A 23165-nucleotide genomic window follows, 5' to 3' on the forward strand; every position below is an offset into this window, starting at 1 on the left:
GGGAATAATTTCAGAGAAACCTGCAAGAACTTGTATCAACTGATACAGAGTGAAGTTAGCAGAACCAAGGGAACAATTTCTACAATAACACTATTGTAATGACAAACAGCTCTGAATGACATAAGAACTCTGATGCATTACAATAATCAACTACGATTCCAGAGGACTCATGATGAAACATGTTAGTTGACAAAGACATGATGGACTCCAAGTGCATAGTGAGATATACATAGTTTGTAGACTTGGCCAATACGGGAATTATAGGCAGCTATGTGGCACAGTGGCTCTGGCCTTAGAGTCAAGAAGACCTAAATTCAAATCCAGCCTCAGACATTTACTGAGAAAGTCACTTCACCCTATTTGCCTCAATTTCCTCAGTTGAGGAAACTGAGCTGAAGAAGGAAACGGCCAACCACTCCAGTGTCTTTGCCAAAAAAAACCCCAAATGAGGTCACAAAGAGTCAGGCACACTTGAACAACAGCAACAATGCGGGAATTTGTTTTGACTATACATATTTGTTACAAGGGTTTTGTTTTTCTTTCTTTTTCTATGGTGGGGGAGGTGAGGCAGGAGGGAGAGGGTGTATTTTTGCTAATTGAATAAAAGTAAAATTCAATTAGAAAAAGAAATCATAAGCACATGTATAAACTATATCAAACTACTTACCATTTTTAGAAGAGGGAAGGAGAGGGAGAAAAATTTGGAACTCAGAATCTTGTAAAAATGAATGCTAAAAATTTTCTTGACATGTAACTGGGGAAAAAAATAAAATATCACTTAAAGAGAGAGGAAAAAAGGAGACAGATAGGTGGTGCAGTGGATAGAGCACTGCCCCTGGAGTGAGGAGGACCTGAGTTCAAATCTGCTCTCAGACTAGACACTTGACACTTACTAGCTGTGTGACCCTGGGCAAGTCACTTAACCCCACTGCATAGCCGAGAGAGAGAGAGAGAGAGAGAGAGAGAGAGAGAGAGAGAGAGAGAGAGAGAGAGAGAGAGAATCATTTAAACACACACACACACACACACACACACACACAATAAAAGGCATGGCATTTGACCAAAGAGAACAGAATGAAGATCAGAAAGAATCACAGCCACACATGCTGAAAACTATGTTGATATAGCTTATCTGTTCTAAGATCAAGTATATATTTAAAAATAAAAGTAAGAAGTATATAATATAAATGTGTGGTTTCAAGTACAATCTTTTTTTCTGTTCTACTATATCTGTGGAAATGCCCTTTTTATTTGGTGTTTGTTAAGTTCAGAATAAAAATTAATTTTTAAATTAGTTTGGATGCATAGCATTTGGCTGCAGCTTGAAGGTAGGCTCTCCTTGGAGCCCCATTTCTGGGCCTTCTCATCACTTAGCTCAGTTCTCACTCTCTTCTACCACTTCCCTTTCCCCTTTTCCTCCCCACCCCCTATCTAAGAGCTCTCCATCCCTGGTATAGGTGTCTCCAAAGCGTCTTGAAACCAGATAAGAAAGAACCATTTCTACCCCCTCAGACAGGATCCCCCTCAATCCTGAGCCACTTCAACAGCAATTCCTCCCCTCAGGCTCTGAGGCCCCCACCCACAGAGCAGAAGGCCACTATTACAGCATCTCCAGGAAGTAAATTACATAATCCTTGAGGTGCTGGGCTAGACCAGCCACCAGGCCATCAGGACCCCACAGCTCTTGGGACCTTTGGTTTTGCTGTGTTTCCCGGACATTCTAAGACCCCTGGGTCTGGTATGAAATGAGAAAAGGACAAAATCTTGCCCAGAAAACTATGGAGAGGAGAAGGACGATTAGAGCCTTGGAGATATTTAGAGATAATTAAAGTCTCCTTCACAAGTCTTGAAGAAAACAATAAAAGGGCAAGCAAGCAATTACAGAGCACAGGTTGTAAGGGTTGGAAGGGGCTTTTGAGATTATTTAGGGCCAAACTCTTCATTTCCAGCTGAGGCCCAGAGAGGGAAAGTGATTTGCCCAATTTCAGACAGCAAAGTGTGAGTCAGCACTAGCACTTGGGTCTTCTGAGATTCAGTCTAGCACTGGTCTCTATGCTAACTAATATCAGCCTCCTTTCAAGGAGAACACAGATTTAGAAGGATCTTAGAGGTCACCTAGAACAGATGGGGAAACTGAGGCTCAGAGAATTGAAGTGACTGCCCAAAATAATATAGGTTGAAAATGGCAGAGCCAGGATTTGAACTCATTTCTTTTGGCTTCAAATTCAGCATTCTTTCCATTGCACTATAATGCACAACCATTAGAACTGGAAGAGATCTCAAAAATCTAGCCCTTCAATTTAAAGATGAGGCAAGGGAAGCCCAGAGAAAGGAAGGGATTTGCACAAGGTCACAACTAGTAGATAGTGACAGAGCTTAGGACTAGAACTGGTCTCTAATGCCAGTAGTGAAAGGTGTGTGATATATGCCACATAAGTGCCCTTGGTCAGAGGCATTTAAATAATCCCTTGGCCCAGTTAGGAGAATATCAAGGTGGAATCTGTGGAGACCTGGAAACCACAGTTAGAATTTAGACACACCCTCCAGAATCCACAGGGAACCAAGAATCCATCTTCTGGGTACAGGGCAAAGTCCATTAGAGTAATCTCTAGTAGGAGTCTAAGAGGCTAACCACCTGTCTTGTGAGGAAAAGAAATGTCAGGGCGGCAGGCCCATCCTCAGCTGCAGGCAAAGCTGCCTGCACTTCTCCCCTGACAGTTTCTGGCCCAGCCAACAAGCTGGGATCAGTTGGGAAACCCAGAATGGTCATTCCAGTTCAGAAGATTGTAACTTTTCCCCCCACCCCCACCCCAGCTCTCGCCTTAGCTTTCAGCTTTTATTTCAGCTTAAAGTTTCTGAGGAAGTCAAATGAGAGAGAAGATCCAGTTAAGAATCTACGAATGGCCTAACCTCATAAATTCAGGTGGTCCAAGTATTGAGAGAAAGATGAGACAGAGAAAGAAAGATGACACAGAGAGAAAGATCACATACACGCACACTCGGGGAAAGAGACAGAGAGAGAGAGGGAAAGAGATGAGAGAAGACAGAAAGACAAAGAGATGAGAAAAGAAGATTATGAGAGAGAAAGAACATGAGAGAGAGAATATGAGAGAGAAAAATGAGAGAAGACAAAGAGATGAAAGAGATTATGAGTGAGAATATGAGAGAAAAAATAAGAGAGAGACTATGAGAGAGAAGTGAGAGAAGACAGAAAAAGAAAGGCGAGAAAGAGATTATGAAAGAGAGAGAGAATATAAGAGAATGAGAGAGAGAAAATATGACAGAGAGAGAGATGAGAGAAGACAGAAAGGAAAGAGATGAGAGGAGATTATGAAAGAGAGAGAGAATATGAGAGAAAAAATAAGAGAGAAAATATGAGAGAGAAATGAGAGAAGACAGAAAGAGAAAGAGATGAGAGGAGATTATGAAAGACAGAGAGAAAATATGACACAGAAAGAGAGAGAGAGAACACCCATGGAACATGCCATCCACCTCCCTCCTTACCAAGGAGTCACTGCTAGCTCCTAATTCCCTCCAGCTAGACTGAGGAAGTGTAGATAATTCTCTGTCCTCTGGCATCCATACATCCTCTTCCCACTTCTGATTCAGAAGTTGAGCTTATGAGGAGGGAGAGAAGACAACATCATCTTCTGGGAAGAGATCTAGACCAGAGGAGGCCAAAGATCTGGTTTCTCAGCTTTGCCACAAATTGTGTGACTTTTGCTGTATCATGTAAGTTCTCCAGGTTAAATTCAAGCAATAAAACTAAAAATAATAAAACTAGTTTCTGAGGAAAATATTAATAATGCCAACTCAACTTAAAAGTGTGTTATGCCCATGTTCCACCTCCCCCCCCGAAAACTGGTTATTAAACATTTACTATCACCCCCTTGTCTGTGTGTGTATTTATACATACATGTAGGTGCATTTACTAACTTTATATTTATCCTATCTATATTTTGTAAATATTCGTTGCTTCCCCCATTAAAATGCAAGCTTACGGAGAGTAGAGATCTTTTCTTTCTTTCTACTAGTATTTCTGGCATCTGGCATATAGAAGGCACTTAATAAATCCTTGTTGATTGACTGAGGGGGCCTGTGAGTTATTTTTTGAGAAAGAATAGGTGTCAGAAACGGTCTATTCTTCCAAGCATCATGCCTGGAAGTTACTTTAGAGCAGGAGGTGGAGGGTGGGGGGAGAATGGGGTGCAGCAAATATTTGGCATCCTCTTTTGTTATTCTTTACAATAAACAAGGCTGCTGGTACAGGCACGAGATGGGGAGCAGCCAGGACTCATTAAAGCTCTTAAGAATTTCCTGTAGGTTTTGTCTTTCCCCCTCAAGAGATTGCCTCTCAGGGCTGAGCCAGCAGAGAAAGATTCTAACCACACACGCATCCCACAGTTGAGACACAGGTCTGGCAGGCAGCTGCGTCTCCTGCAGGGAGGCCCCACTAGAAGCTCTTTAGGGAGAATTTAATCTGGGGGGCCATGGTTAGTATCCTGTTCCTGAGAGGGGCAGAAGATGGGGGATCAGGGATGATTGAGGAGGGCCCACACAGAAACGACTGGGTGTTTGCAGCCAAAAAAATATTCTAGGGCAGAGTGGGGGACATGGAAGGACCTCAAGGTAGTCACAGGAGAACTTTAAGGAACAAGGAATCTCCACTTCTCTCTTAAAACCTAAACTTAATTCCTTTCTGCCTTTCACTGTTCAAGACATCTTTATTGTTTCAATAACTTTGTGAGGTAATATTTCCTTCAACTCCTGCTAACAAGGCACAGTAGCACACGGATAGAATATTGGACTTGGAATCAGAGAGACCTGGGTTCAAATCCTCACTCTTGACCCATACTGGCCACACAATCCTGGCCAAGTCATCTACCCTTTCAGAGAACTAGGCAATTCCAAGCCTAAATTGCAGAACAAGTAGTGACCAGCATTAATAGAAGAAAACTCCTCTCTGGGGAGTTTCTTATATTAATTAATTCAGGGGTTCAATCCCTCTCCCTATCCTTTCAGGAATAGATCAGACTAGATGGCCCCTGGGGACCCTTTCCAGCATTAAAATTCTGTGATTCCTTGGGCTATAAATGATACCTGTAGTACTTATCCCACAAGGTTTTTGTGAGGTTCAGAAGAGATAATCAGTGTAAAGTGATTCGTTTGCCTTTTTAATGGGTGGGGGGAGGGAAAGGAATAAAATTTAGGACTGAAAATGGAATAAAATTGAACTTAGAAAAAAAAGAGAAAAAAGGAAGGAAAATGGAACATGGGGAGTTTAAATGATCTCTCAAAGAGGACACAGCTAGTTAACAGCAAAGCCAGAGCTAGAACCTGGGAACCTTCCCAACTCTAGATTTATGATTCCCTTAGCTTCCAGTTCTGGGTTCTTTTCCCCACTTCACACTAGGTCCAGCTAAAGGCAGAACCACTACACCAGTGCCATGGTTGCCCTGAACTTCGAAAGGTCCTGGGATCCAAGAACTCCCAGGGTTTCTCCCAAACAGTTAGTGGGGGGAATGGCTCTCTGGGAGGGGTAGAGGGATATGGAGGAAAATCTAGGTGACATAAAAAGAAAACATGTCAGTGAGCATCTATGTTGAGAAAAAAAAAGTTAGAAAGAGGTTTCTCCCTCTTCACCAGTGAAGCATCCGAGGCACAGAGACCTCTGCCAGGAAACTTGGCAAATCCCACAAGAAAGTCAGAAACAGAACGTGGGAATTCCCACGTCCCTGCCCACTTCCTTTTCCTCCCCCCCACTTCCACCAAGCAAGTCTTTCCAAGTCTGAGCAAATGTACACTTCCTTTCGTTGTATAGTGAAGATGGTCTTACAGGATTTTCATAAATCTGCAGCACACTAGAACTAAAAAGGACCTTAAATATGGGCTAGTCAAACCCGTCATTTTACAGATGAGGGAGTGAAGTCTCAAAAGGGAAAGATCGTAGAGACCCTGGAGGCTACTGAGTCTAGCTCCTTCATTTTGTTGTTATCACTACTGTTTTAAACAACAGTAATTTGTTTAATGATGTGATGAGGTGAGATCTTGACAAAGTCATCCGCCTCATTCTCTCTTCCACAGTCATCAAAGTCCAGTGGCAAGACAAAAGTCAAGATGACTGCTGATAGCCTGGGATGCAGTGGATGACGTTGGCCTAATTTACCATCACAAAAATATCAATCTGGGAAGGAAGCAGTGGATAGAATGTCCCTCATTTTACACAGGAGGAAACCAAGGCACAGAGTAGTTAAGTCGTTTACCCAAGCTCACAAAGCTCATGTCTGAAGCCAGATTTGAACTCATCTTCCTGACTCCAAGCCCAGTACTTGATCCACTGTACCACTTATCAGCCTCAAATGAGATACCATGGGTAGAGTGCTTAGCACTGTTCCTGGCACAGAGAAGGTACTCTACAAATGCTTAATCTCTCTTCTTCTTCATTTCCTTCCTTATAGCAACAGCTGTTCCTTCTGCCGACCTCCATGGTCCTTGGCACATTATGAGGATGCCAGCCGAATTGGGGCTGGTTGTTAGTAGGACATCACCTTTCCACAAAAGCCTCCTGGCATTTCTCAGCTCTGGTCCTAAATAAGCCTGTATATTTGAGAGTTTTGAGAGAAAAAGAAAATCTTTGCGTGTCCTCGTGGAAGTAAAAGCCTGACTAATACCAGTTTCCACTTTTTAGGACTTTTCAGCTTGCAAAACACTTTACATACAGGGCATACCATAAGCTTAAGTGTAGCTTGAAGCTTATAAAAGTTTTAAAAATGCACTAAGACTCGTAGGACATCCTGTGCTTGATTTCATTGGAGCCACCCAAAGACTCTGTGAGGTAGGGGATATTCTTATCCTTGTTTTACAGGGTGAGAACCATGAGGCTCAGAGGATTTTGGTGACTTACCCAGGGTGACTTACACAGCTCATTAAACGTTTGAGCAAATTGAGAACCCTTGAAGTAGAATGATCCCATATGGGCCGCCAGGGGAAATGGTGGGAATGCTGGGTTCACTCAGGCTGAATCCCAGCCCTATCACTTGCTACCTCTGTAACCTTGGACCTTAAGTTCTTCCATCTATAAAATGAGGGGGTTGGCTGGGCTACATGGCCTCTCGAGGTCCTTCCAGCTCGAAATATAGGATTCTATGGACACAAATAAATGAACATCATAGTAATTTGAGGAGGAGGATGGAGCGCTAACATGGGGGAGTGAGGAACTGGGGAAGGGTCCAAGGTGGCAGTAGCACCTAAGCTGGGCCTTGAAGGAAGAGAAAGACTCTGAAAAGGGGAGACAAGACAGGAAGTTCATTCCAGGAATTAAATAACAAGATAATTAATGATACAGGGCAGCGTATGCAAGTGCCAAATAGCAGAGAAAGGAGTAGAGGGAGAGAGGCCTGAACTAGGCCTTGAAGGAACAATAGTATTTAGACAAAGAACTGCAGAGAGGTTGTCAGGAAAAAGCAAATGGCAACAGAAAGAGCAAAGGTCCAGAAGTGGCATGTCCTGGGTTCCAGGAACAGGAAAACAGGAGCAAAGGGTTCATGTAAAGGAATAATAGAAGATAAATCTGGAGAGCTAAGCAGAGAGCAAAGCATGAAGGCTCTTGAATGCCAAGTCTAGGGCTGGGCCTTAGCCTGCCCCTTTGATGCCCTTAAATAAATGCCTGCACATACATGCATGAGTGTGAGAATGAGTGTGTATTTAAATAGGACACACGTGTAGGGATATAACCCACTCACTTCTACCACTCCTGAAAGGCTCACCTTTCCTCCCCTAGACCCCACCAATTCTGATGTAACCAGAGCAATCACTCTGGACCTCCTTCTCCCTGACTCAGGGCAGCACAGCTGTGGCCAGGACACTGGACAAAAGCCAGTAGACCTGGGTTCAAGTTCAACCTCTGCCACTGTTTCTGGAGCTTGGTTTTTGTCAGCAAAAAGAAGGAACTTGTACTAGATGGGTACACTTTGCTTTCCTTTTGCTCATGCCACAATATTCTTTTCTGTGAAGATCCAGGGCATACAGACTATGAAAGTTGTTAACAACATGAAGTAGAGTCAGAAGACAGCTTCCCTTCAATGTTCTTGTTGTTGTTGTTCAGTCGTATCTGACTCTTTGTGACCCCATTTAGGGTTTTCTTGGCAGAGATACCAGAACGATTTGCCATTTCCCTTTCCAACTCATTTGGCAGATGAGGAAACTGAAGCAAGCAAGGTGAAGTGACTTGCCCAGGGTCACACAGCTGGTAAGTGTCCAAGGCTAGATTTGAACTCAGGAAGATAAGTCTTCCCGACTCCAGACCCATCACTCTATCCAATGAACCACCTAGCTGCCCCTTCCCTTTAATAAAAATAGCCTTTTCTGTTGAGTCCTTTACAAGCTCATGGTCTCATGTTTTTTGAGGTTAATGTGTATGTGTAATAGGCAAGTATTGTTTATCTTGAAAATAGTAAGTTTACCATGCCATGGTAAGTAAAATTTATATTAACCAAAATTATTTACAAATTTTCCACTATCTACAATGACATAACATCCAGAATTTTGTGTTATACCCTTTTAGGTATGTTTTAGATAATCTCTAGGGTTCTTCTAATAAGAAGAAGAATAAATGAAATTACTATGGTAACTTCAGATTAAAAAGCACTTTACAATATACCACCTTGTTTGATCCTCACAACAGGACTATGAGATAAGTATTACAGGTATTTTACAGAGGAGGTAACTGAGGATCAAAAGAATTAAGTGACTTGCCCATCCTGGCCACACTAGTAGGAGTATAGAAAAGAAGATCTGAACCAAGTCTTTCTGGATTCTACGTAGCCTTTCTACTGTAACATCTTGTCCTTCCCTTTTTTGGCTCTCATGAGCTATGATTCTCTGTCATAGATGGTCTGGTAGTCTTGCATGTGGCCAAGAACTTGAGAAGCCAAAACGCTTTAGGGACCATTTCTCAAAACATCAGTCAGCATCATGAGGCGATAACCTCCCTTGTCCTGAGAGCGTGAGCATTGTACTGGCCAAGTTTCTACACTTAGGCCTGAGAGGCAGAAACTCAGGCTGAAGCTGAGATAAGCAGGCATTGTTCCCAGCTCTGGGGTCAAAGACCCAGCAGCAGAGATCAGGGTCCTCTATCCCTGGTCAGTCACTCCAAATATGAAGCCTGACTCAGCCAGCTTTTCCCTCAGAGATTCTTATTCCCAAACTGGCATTTAGCAGATTAGGAGAAGGGTTCTTTCTTGCCTTGTTTGGATAAGAACCACTCAGTGGTCCTGGGGCTTAATAACCCTACAGTATCTCTCCTATCTGAGCTGCCAGCATCGTACAGTGAAAGTGTCCTGGATTTGGATTTGTAAGCTCTGCTACTTTTAACTTGTGTCACCTTAGGCAATTCAATTAGCTTCCTTAGGCTTCTGTTTTCTCATCTGTAAAATGGGGGTGTTCGACTAAGTGTACTCTTTGGTACCTTTTAAGTTCTCAATCTAAATCATTCATTCGGAAAGGTCCCCAAAGAAAGATCAGAAATGTGAGTGCTGTTAAAACTCTGGGTTACTGGTCTCAGGCCTGTGCTACAGCTCTCTGACTACAGTCCAGGTTTTCAGGCTAATGAGGACAATGGATTCTCCTTAAAAAAGGGGTGGGGTGGGGGTCCAAATGAAATGCCGGAGGTAAATTAGAAGGGGTTAAGTACAAGCACACCTTGGAGATATTGTGGGTTCAGTTCCAGACTACCAAAATAAAGCAAACATCACAATAAAGCAAGTCACACAATTCTTTTTGTTTCACAGTGCATATAAAAGTTATGTTTATACTGTACTGTAGTCTATTAAGTGTGCAATAATATTATGTCTTTTAAAAAAGCATATACCTTAATTCTAAAATACTTTATTGCTAAAAAATGCTAACCATCTTCTGAGCCTTCAGTGAGTTGTAATCTTTTTTTTTGCTGGTGGAAAGTCTTGGCTCCATGTTCATAGCTGCTGACTGATCAGGTGGGGTTGCTATGGCAATTTCTTAAAATAAGACAACAATGAAGTTTGTTGCATCAATTGACTCTTCCTTTCAGTTCAACACTTTGAGGTCATTGTAGGGTTATTAACTGACCTAATTTCAGTATTGTGTCTCAGGGAATAGGGAGGCCCGAGAAGAAAAAGAAAACTAGGGAACTACTGGTCGTGGAACAATCAGAAATCACACACTTATTGATTAAATTCAGTCTTATATGGGCTCAGTTCATGGCACCCCAAAATAATTGCAATAGTAATATCAAAGATCACTGATCACAGATCGCCACAACAGATACAATAATAATGAAACAGTCTGAAATATCACGAGAATTACCAAAATGTGACACAGACATAATGTGAGCACATGGTATTGGAAAAATGGCGCAAACCTTCAATTCATGAAAAGTGCAATATCTTCAAAGTCCAATAAAATGAAGCACTATAAAGTGAGGAATGCCTGTAGTTTAACTAGGTAGGAGGAGAAGGTTGTGAGTGGTGGAACCTTAATGACACCTACCCACCCTCCCCTCCACCTATTTCCCCATATCAGGGGTGAGGAACCTTCGGAAAGGGCCACACTTGAGGGCTAGAGGGCCACATGTGGCGTCAAGGCTACAAGTTCTCCACCCATGCCCCAAATCCCAAGAGAAAACAGAAAAGGGGATGTGGAGGTTAATAAGGTAAAGGAATAGGGAACTATCATCTCACTGATAGAGAGAACTCTATCAATGCAGGATATCACATTCTTTGTGATGTATAGCCCTAGAGAATTGCCTAGAACACAGAGGTTAAGTGACTTGCTCGGGATCATGTGGTTGCTATATATCAGAAGCTGGATTTGAACCCTAATTTTGAGGCCAGCTTTCTACCCATTAAGTCATGCTGCCTCACAGAAGACTAAAACAACCCCATGGAAAACAGCCCTAACCAAGGAAACTACTCCTCTAAAATCCTACAAAATAAACGTCTTCTGTGGGGGGTGATTAGGAGGCTATTCAGCCTACCCTCCTCCCCTGATCATCTTCTAGGGGCTAAAGTAGTGATGGACAATTAAAGAATTATAACACTGTCTGTCAGGACCCCCACTTCAATGGGAAGCATCTCACCTTCAGCTTCCCCGGGCACTGACTGAGAACCTACCAGCCTAGCAAGAAGCTGAGCTTCATGTTACAAAAGCAGAATCTAACTCAAGATCTGGGGCAAATCTTGGCCCTGACTTTCTCTACTCCTCCCCCCTGCCCCAAACAGGATCCACACCAGCAAGGGCAGCTGGTCCTCAGCGTCAATAACTGTCAAGATTTTTACCTCCCCCCCCCAACAGATGCTCCAGCTCCCTCCTTCCTCAGGGTGAGTCAGCTCCCCTGCTTGGATAACTCAAATTGAACTTTAAACAGCCAGAGATCCTATTCTTCCTGTAAAAAGGGCTTCTCTGACCCTTTGAAGCTGTTTCTCTTTGTTTTTTCACCTTTTAAAGAAAAAAAAAAGAGGAGACAAAAATTTGACCTTACTCTTAAGAGCTTCCCAGGAGGCCGAAATAACTTTTGTGCTGTTTCTCCCATAAGGCATTCTGCAATGACTTCCCCAGAGTAATGAATGGAGTTATAGTTCTCATGGCCTGTTTTAGCCTAAAAAATGTATGTATGTATGTGTGTATGTATGTATGTGTATGTGTGCATGTATGTGTGTGTGTGTGTATGTGTGTGTACACATGCATATACCCTTGAGGTGTAAATAAAGAAGGCAGTGTGGTGGAAAAAGCACTGAATCTAGAGCCTAAAGACCTGAATTCAGGGTCTGTCACTTACAACCTATACAACATTAGAAAATGGATGTCACTTAACCCATCTGAGCCTCAGTTTCCTCATCTGTACCAGTACCTCCGAGTTAAAAGGCACATCAGAGGCCATCTAGACCAACCCATATATGAGCAGAACTGTTTCCTCACCCCACCCCCTTACCTTATCCCACTCAGTTGAATCAAAGTCCTTGAAGGCAGCAGCTGTTTGATTTTATTTCCTCTTTTGTCTCAGCACCTAGCATAATGTATCTTACCCACTGCAGGTGTTTAATAAAAGTTCACTGAATTAAATCTTACTCCTTGAGAAGTGTTCATCCAATCTTTAATTAAAGATCTCCAGTGAGGACCCCCCCCAATTACCTCCTGTGCCAGTAAAATGTCAGGGGGTGGGGAGAAGGCGGATCAGGTTAGATGACCTCTGAGGTCCAGTTCTAAATCCCAAGATCCTATGAGGTAATTAGGACAGTGCATGTCTATGAGTGTGTTGCTGCACGTACATAAATGAACCAGTAAGAGTGCATGTCAGTATGTTAATATACATTTCTTAAATAAGTCTTTCATAACCAGGAGGTCAGAAGAAATGTTGAAAAAAATTTCCATTCCCTTCAAACTATTACTTACTTTCAAGATCTTGAAAAGAATTCTGCCCCAGGAGTCCTGGATTTAACAATCTTGATATACCAAATAACTCAGATGAGAGATTTCATCATGGTCCAATTGATTGTTTGCTTTTTATACAAACTAATTTTTGGAAAGATTACATTACCTTTCCATCAAGCTGTGAGCTTAAAAAGGGAAATTCCTGGGAGCCATGGAGAGTCACAAATGAGAACGGGAGAAACAGATCAACAGGTCAGGTCTCTGCCCTGAGCCTAGTCAGAGCTCTTAATGAGAAACTGTTTAAAAATTAATAACAATATGAGACTAGTTTGACCATACCGAAACAGTCAACTATACTGCCTTGAGAATAGAGAAGTCTACCATTCCAGTCCCTTTGACTTTAGTAGCAAATTCCCAAAGAGGCAAACATGTGGCCATGTTCCTTAAGGCTCACCTGAAAGCTGAAAATAAACCTTAGGCTGGGAACATTCATTTTTAAAACCACACACCAGTGTCTGAGTGCAGTTACCAGGCAGGGCCCTGGGAAACTGGTTTACAGTTGCAATAAGACAAGGGTAAACAGAATTGGCTGCATCTGTTATCCTCTCTGGTCCCCACACACAGTCCACAGGCTCTTACCTTCCCAACTCTTCTCCAATTTCATATACATCCTCCACCTTCTGCTGTTTGAAGGTCGCCATGTTTGGGCTCCTCATTGAGGCTTGGAGCTAAGGCACCTGCCGATGGATGGGAAGAGGTGTTAGGATGGCCGTACAAATTAGCACAAGTCCTCAAAGCCTGGACCTGGAAAGAAATCAGGCTGCAGAGAAAGTACAAATTAAAACAACAACAAAAAATGAGCCCCTGGCTCTTTTAGAAAATCCATTCTCAATCTTTTTTTAAACATTGTGACCCTGCCCTCCCCTGCCCAATATATCTTACATCACTAACTGTGGGGGGGAGGAGGGAAAGAAAACTTGCCCCATAGGAAGTATTCTGGATACCCCTACCACAAAGTTATCTGTTTGGTCTCCCTCTTTATGCTCCAGTTTTAAAGCAGGAGGAAGGCCCAGAAGGGGTCAGACAAAATAGTATATATAACCGAGAGTTTATTGGTGCTGTCACCACTACCAAAAAGTTGGCCCACATTTCTGATCTCTATAAGCCCTTTAGATTCCCCTGTCTGGGCAACATTTCTTTGGATATTGGTGCTTGCCATCAACTATATCATTGCTTGGGCCTTGTTGAGTCTGGAAAAAGATCCACCGACTTTTTGGCACAGTGTATTAAAACCTGTACGTGAGGCCAACTAAAGCAGGCCATCTGAAATTGTTCTTGGCAGGACTACACTAACATCCCACTTATCTGGGGTTCAGATTTCCAGCCACTTCAAAGACCCAGAACACATGCAGCCTCACGTTTAGAAGCTGGCAAGAAAAGCTCACGAATCCTGAAAGAGCTGTCCAAAGTCCAGGTACCTTCCTCCACAGAAGAGGTGCTCAGGTAGGTAACCCTTACTTGACACATAATTCTAATTCACTTGGTTATCTAAAAGCGGAACAGTAGAAGGTGGGGAGACAGCTAGAAACAAGCTTACTGAAAGAAGGGGATTGGACTAGATGACCTTGAAGCCCCCTTCTACCTCTAAATCTATGAGGCTATGATAGGAATAGTCTGAAAGTAAGGGAAGAAACAACAACAAAAAAGTATAAAAAGAAGACATTAGAATTTTAAAGTACAGCCTTCTAGGTTCACTTAGTGTAGGAGTTAATAACATTCTATACATCACTAGGAAGCAACTTCACTAAGAATCAGGGGGGAAATTACAATAACCTTGAGGTATTACTTCAAACCCATCCAATTGTCAAAAATAACCCAAGTGTCAAAATGCAATGCTGGCAGGGTTGTATAGCAACGGGCACACTTATTTATTGTTAGTGGCCTTGGATATTGGTAGGATCTTTTTGGAAAACAATCTGGCAGTACACAGAGTCATAAAACAATCATGTTCTTTGCCTAATACACTAGTACTGGGAATACACTGAAAGAGTATTATCCTAAAGAAATTTCGATTCCAACACACACACAAAATCAAGGCAGTAAGGCAATAAGCACGTATTAAGTGATTGATTTGTACCAGGCACTGTGCTAAGCCCTGATGATACAAAAACAAGCTAAAAGAAGGACAGACCTGACCTCAAGCAGTTTACATTCTAATGGGGGAAGATAAAACATAAAAGGAAGCTAACAAGCAGGAGAGGGATAAGGGGTACCAATGTAGGGGCATGGTGTCTGAAGTCTATAGAATAAGAAGCTGAAACAGGAATAAAGTATAGCCGGCCTGGGCACGTCCCCAGAATGGAGGCCCAGAAAGGAACTCACCAATGTGGGGAAGGAGAGGGAGAAGAGAGGTGTGGTTGAGCTGAAGACTAGCCTCACTTGAGGGTGGGATGGGACTCACTTTTCACCTCCCACTGGTTGGCCACATACCTTTTGAGGTCAGACCATGATGCCCCTGGGACAAAGCCCACATGAAGCAGAAAGGTCCTCTACTTTGGAAACCACTGGCCCAGAGCACTGAGAAGTTAAATGACTTGCTTAGGGTCACTCAGCTAGTATGTGTCAAAGGTGGGGCTTCTGACATGGCAGAAGGATATTCCAGGATAAGAAAGCTCTAGGTGCAAACACTTGCAAATCAAGAAGTATTTATCAAGCACTTGCCCAAATTATGCCAGGTAATGGGGATACAAATAAAAAATAATAATAAAGCAATTCCAATCCCTATTTACATTGGGATATAAGCTTCTTATTTACAGGAAGCTTATATTCCAAAAAGGGAGACAACTAGAATAACGCCAATATAAACAGCATAAATATAAAGTGAATAGATACAAATATGTAGTTAATAATAATAGCTGGTACTTACATAGCACCTATGTGCCAAGCAATGTGATAATACTTTACAAATATCTTATTTGATCCTTAATGACCCTGCAAGGTAGGTGCTATTATTATCTCCATGTTACAGTCAAGAAAAATGAGGCAAACAAGTTAAGTAACTTGCCCAAGGTCATATAGCTAGTAAGTGTCTGAAGCTGGATTTGAACTCCGGACTCCAAACCCACTATATTATCCACCTAACTACCTCAACACAAGGTAATTTAGAAAAGAAGGGACTAGCACTTAGGGGAAATCGGGAAAGGCTTCATGCCATAAAAGACAACGTGTGATCTATGTTGTAAGGGAAGGGAGTCCCATCTCCTACACCACGGAGCCTTTCCTGATTTTTCCCAACTGCTGTCCCCAGTTTCCTAAATCATCTTACATTGAGGCAAGTAGGTTACATAGTGGTAAGGAGGGAGTACATTCTAGGCATGTAGTCTGGACAAAGCACAGAGATTAGAGACAGAGTTTTGTGGGTGAGAGACAAAAGGTCAGTCTGACTAGATCCCAGAGTTTGAAAGAGAAAGTCATGTACAATGAGGATGGAAAGATGGGTTGGGGCCAGGATGGGAAGGGCTTTAAAAGCTAAATGGAATTTATATTTTATCCTAGAGGAAATAGGAAGCCACTGGAGTTGATTAAGGAGGGGAGCCACATGTCCAGATCTGAGTTAAAAGAATATTACTTTGGCAATAGTGTATAGGATGTATTGGAGTGTGGAGAGATTTGAGGCAGGAGACCAATTAGGAGGCTAATGAAATAGTCCAAGTGAGAGGTAATGAAGACCTGAACTAGCCTGGTTGCCATTTTACTAGAGAGGAAGAGAGACATTCAGGAGAGATACTATAGAGGTAAAAGCACAAGATTTTATTAGAAGAAATAAAGATGGTAACAAGCCTAAACACTTGGGTGGTTAGAAGAATAGTAGCATCCTCAACAAAAATAAGGAATGTGAGAAGAGTAAATTTGAAGGGAGAAGGGGAAATCAGTAACAGGAAATAAGATCTGCAATAGTGGATCCACTTTTGGATATCGGAACCCACCCATGCCTGATCATCCTGTGGGCATTACTCTGTCCCAACCTAAATGAAAAGAAGCAGGGCTCTAACTCACCAGTCACTGCCCCTGAGCCAGGGTCCACCTTCTAAGGGTCACCTGCTACCATCACAAGATGATCTGACGTACAGGGCAGATGGGTAGTCTGTGGATGGGATGCCAATTTTTCTAAGGGCACTTGTGCAGCTGATATTGTGTGTACCTGGGTAGCAGTTAGGTTATACCTGCATTGTAACAGCTCTAAAGAGTGATGCCAGACACAGAAGGGGAAAAGTCGGAAATTTGCACAGTAGAGGGAGGGACGGGGAAAAGAGAGGTGTGGTTGAGTTGAAGACTAGCCTCACTTGAGAGTGGGATGGGATCCACTTTGCACCTCCCACTGGTTGGCCACATACCTTTTGAGGCCAGACCATATGCCCCTGGGATAAAGCCCACATGAAGCAGCAAGGTCCTCTACTTTGGAAACCACTGGCCCAAAGTTTTGAGAAGTTAAATGACCTGACTAGGGTCACTTAGCTAGTATGTGTCAAAGGTGGGGCTTCAACCCAAGTCTTCCTAGTCCATATTTTGGATGAGAGGGGGTCTTTCTTGTAATCTCTCAAGTCACAGCTGCTCTTGCAGCTGCCTCTTACTATGTTTAATCTGAAAAAGAGTGAGGGAAAACCGATGGACAGCCCATTTGCTGCTCCCATGGCCATGAAATAAAAGGAACCAGAGGAAGACTCCCAAGCAGGCTGGGTAGATGGAAATGCACAGACAAGGCCAGCACAAGATGGAAAAGCAAGAATGGATTGCAATCAACAGCAGTAGAGGACCCCCACAGAAATATTCAAATGGAGGGTGGCTTGTTAGAGAAGAATAAATTCAAAAACAGGTAAAGATTCCTACTCTTCTCAAAGGGATTTTACTTCATTTATTTAAGACAAACTATACAGTGAGAAAGTTAGAGAAAGATAATAGGGTACAAAACTAAGTGGCCGGCCTCATTCTAGTCAATTCAACTATGAGTCAGTAATTTGCTTAGTGGGCTTTAGAATACGGTCCTCACCGCTGTCCCTGGGTGGAGCTTCGTAGCCCCTTCCTAGAGGAGGGGACAATACCTCTGGGCTCTGGGGCAAGGTCTGCACTAAATAGCCAAGAGACCTTAATTTAAACTAATCACTTCATTTCTCAGTCTTTTATAGGATGACAGACTGGACAGTCTTTTTTTCCAGTCATTTTTCAGTCCTGTCCATCTCTTCATGACCCCATCTAGAATTTTCTTGAGTGGTTTGTCATTTTACAAATGAGGAAACTGAGGCAAACAAGGTTACGTGACTTTCCCAGGGTCACACAACTAGCAAGTTCTGAAGCTGGATTTGAACTCGGGAAGACTCCAGGCTTGGCACTCTACCCCACTACTCCACCTAGCTGCCCTGAGCAGTCTTAGAGATTATCTAGTGTAGCATCGCTTCACTTTTTTGTGTGTCATGAACTTCCTGGGCAGCCTGGTGAAACCTATGGACCTTTGGTCAGAATACTTTTTTAAAAATTCATAACTGAAAGAAAAGCTAAATTTTAATTAGAGGTTGTAATTTTTTTTCCCATCCAAGTTCATAGATCTCATGAAATCTTTCTATGGCAAGAGGTCATGAGCTCCATTCCTGGTTAATAACCCAATTCCAGTCTAATGAACTCATTTTGTAGATGAGGAAATGAGGCCTGGAGAAGTTAAGAGATGGAATAAGTTAAGTTCCCCCTGGGCACATAGAGAATAAGTAGCAGAGCTAGTATTTGAACCCAGATCCTCTGGCTTCAAATTCAGTTTCTTTTCTCTGACACCAGGATGCCCGACCTCATTCATCTGGTCCATGAGCAAGTTAAATTAAAAAAAAAAAAGGCGCCAGTAACACTGGGCTAGGGTTTAAGTTGGAGAGAGGTTTCAATTTAATTTAATTTAACAAACATTTAAATGCTCCAATATGTAAGTCCTTTTCTAAGGATGCCAAAACAAAACAACCTCCTCTTTCAAAGAATTTATATGCCACTATGCAGATACAGCCTGTGAGCGGAGGAATTTCAAAAGGTATGGGGGGAAATGAGCAGTCTCTGTGGCTTATTCCTAAATCTAATAGAATCATAGAGTTAGGGCTGAAAGGGACTTAGTAGAAGCCCATCTTACAGTAGGGAAATTGAGGCCCATGAAAGATTAAGTAATTATCTGAATTCTCACTTCAAATCAGCATTTGTCTACTATACAACTTTATACCAAACACTTTCCAATACTTTCCTCAATCTTTCTGTTTCCTAAAGAGAAAAACTGAGATAATAATTCTTGCACTTAGGGTTGCTGAAATGAGATAATAAGCATGAAAGAACTTTTAAAATTTTACTGAAGTGTAAAAAATTATTATTTTGCCTCCAAGCCACCGACCCCTCCCCCCAGTCTCCCAAGGCACAATTCTCAGCCACCACACCCCACCTCTAACTGCCACCCTAGAGCACTTAAAGCAATTAAGGCATATTTTGCAAAGCAAAACACAACCAAAAAAAAAAGTAAACGCAACCAATGGTCAAGGCTCTAAGATACCAGAAATTACCTTGGTGGGCAGGTTTTCTTCCGCCTGACAATCAGATTGTTTTAGCCAGCTCTAGGAAAGCTTGTATTACGTCACAGTGAGTCTTATAAAGGTCAAATATGGCAGCAGGTGTGTAAATTTCCTTCTCTTTCATTCACGTCAGCCCTTTCTGCAACCTGGAGCTCAGTTCCTAGGACACAGTGCTCTCCCTTCCAGGAGGAAGGAAACCATGTTTAGTGACCACCCCTCTCTTACTGCCCCCCACTATGGGGGCCATGGCATCTCCCCATCTACACTCCCACTGTTACTGCTTTATGTGCGCTGCTCCCCCCGCCCCCAGGGCCAGTCAAAAGTTTTTCTGGCAAAACTGTACTCTTCACTTAACCTGGGCATAAATCACACAGATGGGTGATATAAAGCTTCATTAAAGCCCCTTTGACCCCAGAGCACGCTCTCTTTGGACTACATGCTCCCCGTACACCATGGGTCCTTGATAAATACAGCAAAATCCATTTATATGCTGGTGTCCAAGTACAGAACTCCCACCATGGCTCTAGGCCTCAGGTTCATGACCTGGGGTCCTTGAAAGTAGGATTGGTCTTTTGCCTTTGTAACCCCAGGTTTTAGCACAGTACGTGGCACATAGTAGGAACTTAATAAATACTAGTTGACTATGACTATTTCTAACTGTATTTCAATACAATTATTGGGGGGGGGGAAAGGTTAAGAACTCTTACTCTAGGTTACTTGATCTATCAGGCTTTTACTAAAGTAAGAACAAGTTAAGCCAGCATCTCCAGTAGAAAGTAGGTTCCTTGAGGGCAGACGAGGCTTCATTTTTTTTTTACTTTGTATCCACATTACTTAGAGGAGTACCTGGTATACAGTAAGTACTTAATATATGTTTGTTGAATTGAATTGAAACCAAAAATAGGAAATTCTGGCTTCACACAAGAGATTGTTTATTTACTTTCCAAAATGAGTTTTCACTTTATACAAGTATTTATGATAAGTTGTCTTTAAATAAGAAAGATCCTTTTTCCCACCCCGTTCCTAAAGGATTTTAAAGCAGGGTTTGATTTACAAAAACTGAATTCACCCACAGTTTTTCAGGAAGACCATTGTTATATCCACTTTCATTTTTTATGTTCAAGGACAAAATGTGAACTAAAACTCTATGCAGCAAAAATAAGTTCATTTGTATCTCCCTGGGTTGCCTTTACCTCTCTCAATCCCTGCACCAGAATTTTTGATGACTAGACATGTGCTAGGAGTTCAAACTCAGTATGTTCAAAATTGGACTTATTCTTTCCCTAAAAAAACCCATTCCTACTCCTGACAGATAGGTGATACAGTGGATAGAGTGCCAGGTCTGGAGTCAGGGAGACCCATCTTCCTGAGTTCAAATCTGGCCTCAGATATTTACTAGCTGTGTGACCCTGGGCAAGTCATTCTACCCTGTTTGCCTCAGTTTCCTCATCTGTAAAATGAGTTGGGGAAGGAAATGGCAAACCCTCCAGTATCTTTGCCAAGAAAACCCCAAATAGGGTCATGAAGAATGGGGCACAACTGAAAAATAACTCAAGAATAATTCCTGACTTCCCTACTTCTGTCAATAACATCCTCACTCCTTCCTACTCACACACATCCCTGCCCCACCCCCCCACCTCCCTCCATCTCCCGGCTGCATCCTCCCTCCAGGGCTGGACCTTCTCCAGCGTCCAGCTCCAACTCTGCCTGTTCGTCCCTCACACTTGTCCCAGATCCCTCGGGCCAAAAGTGATGTCTCTCTCCCCAGATCTCTCAAAGCACTTTGTGCCTCTCTTCTGCTCTCATGATATATGAGTTTACATTATAGTTATTTAAATACACGACCTCCCCCCTACTAGTTTATATATTTCATGAGGACTGTAGCTTATTCACCTCTTGTGTTTCCCTCGAATCTACCACAAGGCTTTGTACACAGATACTTAATAATGTTTGTAGATTGATTTGGCTCCTTTGAGTGGAAAGCAGATAACAGAGTATCTCAATGTAGAACTTGAAGAGACTTTGGAGATCAAATAATGCCTCCATTTTACAGATGAACAAACTGAGGCCCAGATAGATTATAATTTGCCTTATAATAAAGGAAAAGAACCAGAATTTGAACCCAGTCCTTCTGAGCTAAATCCAGTACTATTTTCATGATACTATGCTGCCTCTGGGAGGGTTTCCAGGGTCCTCTGGCAGTCCAGGTTCAGCCAGACATATAAGGAGTCTCCACCCTCACCACAAATTTAGGCTACTCTCAGGATCAGCCTGGGATGGCTATGGCCTCTGGTATCTCAATTTTGATGCAAAACTCCTTCTGACAACCCATGTGTACCAGGGGCCCCAGTTTACTGGTTCATGCACAGCTGGAATTACAGTGGAAGCCCCCAAAACAATCCATTGGCAGGGGTCCTGGGAACAGCCAAACAGAACATCAACTTGGCTTGAAGCCAGTTCTGTGGAGTGTGACATTCCACTCACCCTCAGCACATTCATCTGCAGTGGCCCCACTTCTAGACTTCCTCCTCCCCTGAAGGAGAAGCTCCTGGCAAGGAACTACTTATCCAAGGCTCCAATTCATTCACCACTGAGGCACTCAAACCCTCCTGAACTGACCTAAGGGACTGGCTCCCTGGGTTTGGGGGTAAGTGGGACGGTGAGGCCCAAGGCTGGCAGTATGGAAAATCTGAAATTCAACAGTGTGATCCAACTGTCCAACTACAAACCCATCTCCCTCCTTGCCTTCTTTTTTTTAATTTTTTTTTAAATTTTTAAATTTTTAAAATTTATTTTGATTTATCAACAATCACTTCCATATGCTTTTGAGTTTAAAATTTTTCTCCCCCTTCCTCCTACCACCCTCCCCAAGATGGTGCACAATCTGATATAGGCTATACATTTACATTCCTATTAAACATATTTTCACATTAGTGATGTTGTAAATAAAAATTAAAACCAATAGGTCCCTCCTTGCCTTCTTATGGATTAGCATACCCTCCCACTATCCCTTCTTATGAAAACTATTAGGTCCTTCTAACCAACAAAGTCTTTAAGACTGATACTCCTTAAAGTTACCATTACCAAGGAAGACTTGAATTCAAAACACTCAGTTCAAAACACTGAGCCAAAGGAATGATGGTATTAAGATTTCACAGGACTGTATCCTAGGATGCCTTAAAATGACAAAATCGAAGGTCTGGAAGAGATCTCAAAAACTACGTGGTTTAACCTCCTCTTTTTACACATTAGGCAGCTAGTGGAGTCTGGAAGAAAGCTTGCAGTCAGGAAGACCTGAGTTCAAAATCTGGCTTTAGACACTGAAAAACTATGTGACTCTGGGCAAGAAAGTCACTCATCCTCTGTAAGCCTCAGTCTCCCTATATGTAAAATGGAGACCATAATAGTGCCTACCTCCCAGGGCTGTTGTGAGGATAAAATTAGTTATTGGTAAAAATGTTTTGAAAATCTCAAAGCATTATGTACAGGTTAGATGTTATAATAAGGAATCTAGTGCTAAAGAGAGCTCAGGGGTCATCTGGTCCAACCTCCTCTTTTTGCAAATAAGAAACTAAGACCTTCCCCCAGAGTTGAACTGACTTGCCCAAGGTCACAAAGATAGTAAATAGCAGAGCTTAGGCAATGTGGTCCAGTGGAAGGAGTGATGGCTTTGAAGTCAGAGGACCTGGGCCTGACTCCTGGTTCTACCACTTGCTAACTGTGTGATCTTGGGCAAATCTCTATTCTCTCTGTGCCTCAGTAGCCTCATCTGTAAAATGAAGAGGTTAGACTAGATGGCCTCTAGGTCCTTTCCAGTTCTAAATATAATAACCTATGACTTTTTATATTTCCTGTGCTCTTGTCACTAAATTTCCAGATACTCACCAGGAAATGTAGACAAATTTGGGAGAGATGGGGGCCTTCTCGGCCCCCTGAGACCATAACAAAAAAACAGGAGACAGAACCAGGAGGAAGGATAACAGAACCTCCTCTGTCGAGCACAAAAGCCCACTGCCCTCCTATTGGTATGGTATACCACGTTCAAGTCCCACCTGTCCACTAGGAAGTATCTTAGAACTGTGTTTCACTAGTGAAAGAAGTGACCTTTTTAGACAAGAACAACTTCAATTCTAATTGGTATCTAATTTTGCCCAAGAAATCAGGGATGAAGTG

The 23165-nt window shown here is 42.4% G+C and overlaps 1 protein-coding gene across 1 annotated transcript in view; it reads right to left on the reverse strand.

The window, feature by feature from the left end:
* The window catches only part of LOC110206483 (death-associated protein kinase 2), a 185462-nt gene that overhangs the window by 160321 nt on the left and 1976 nt on the right, over positions 1-23165 (reverse strand). The window contains 1 exon segment of the mRNA XM_078151199.1: positions 13045-13142. Coding sequence (XP_078007325.1) covers positions 13045-13121 — 77 coding nt within the window. The 5' untranslated portion in view covers positions 13122-13142.

This window comes from Phascolarctos cinereus, unplaced genomic scaffold, assembly GCF_003287225.1.
Source record: "Phascolarctos cinereus isolate Bilbo 61053 unplaced genomic scaffold, phaCin_HiC Scaffold_3;HRSCAF=262, whole genome shotgun sequence".
In the NCBI taxonomy this organism is placed as follows: Eukaryota; Metazoa; Chordata; class Mammalia; order Diprotodontia; family Phascolarctidae; genus Phascolarctos; species Phascolarctos cinereus.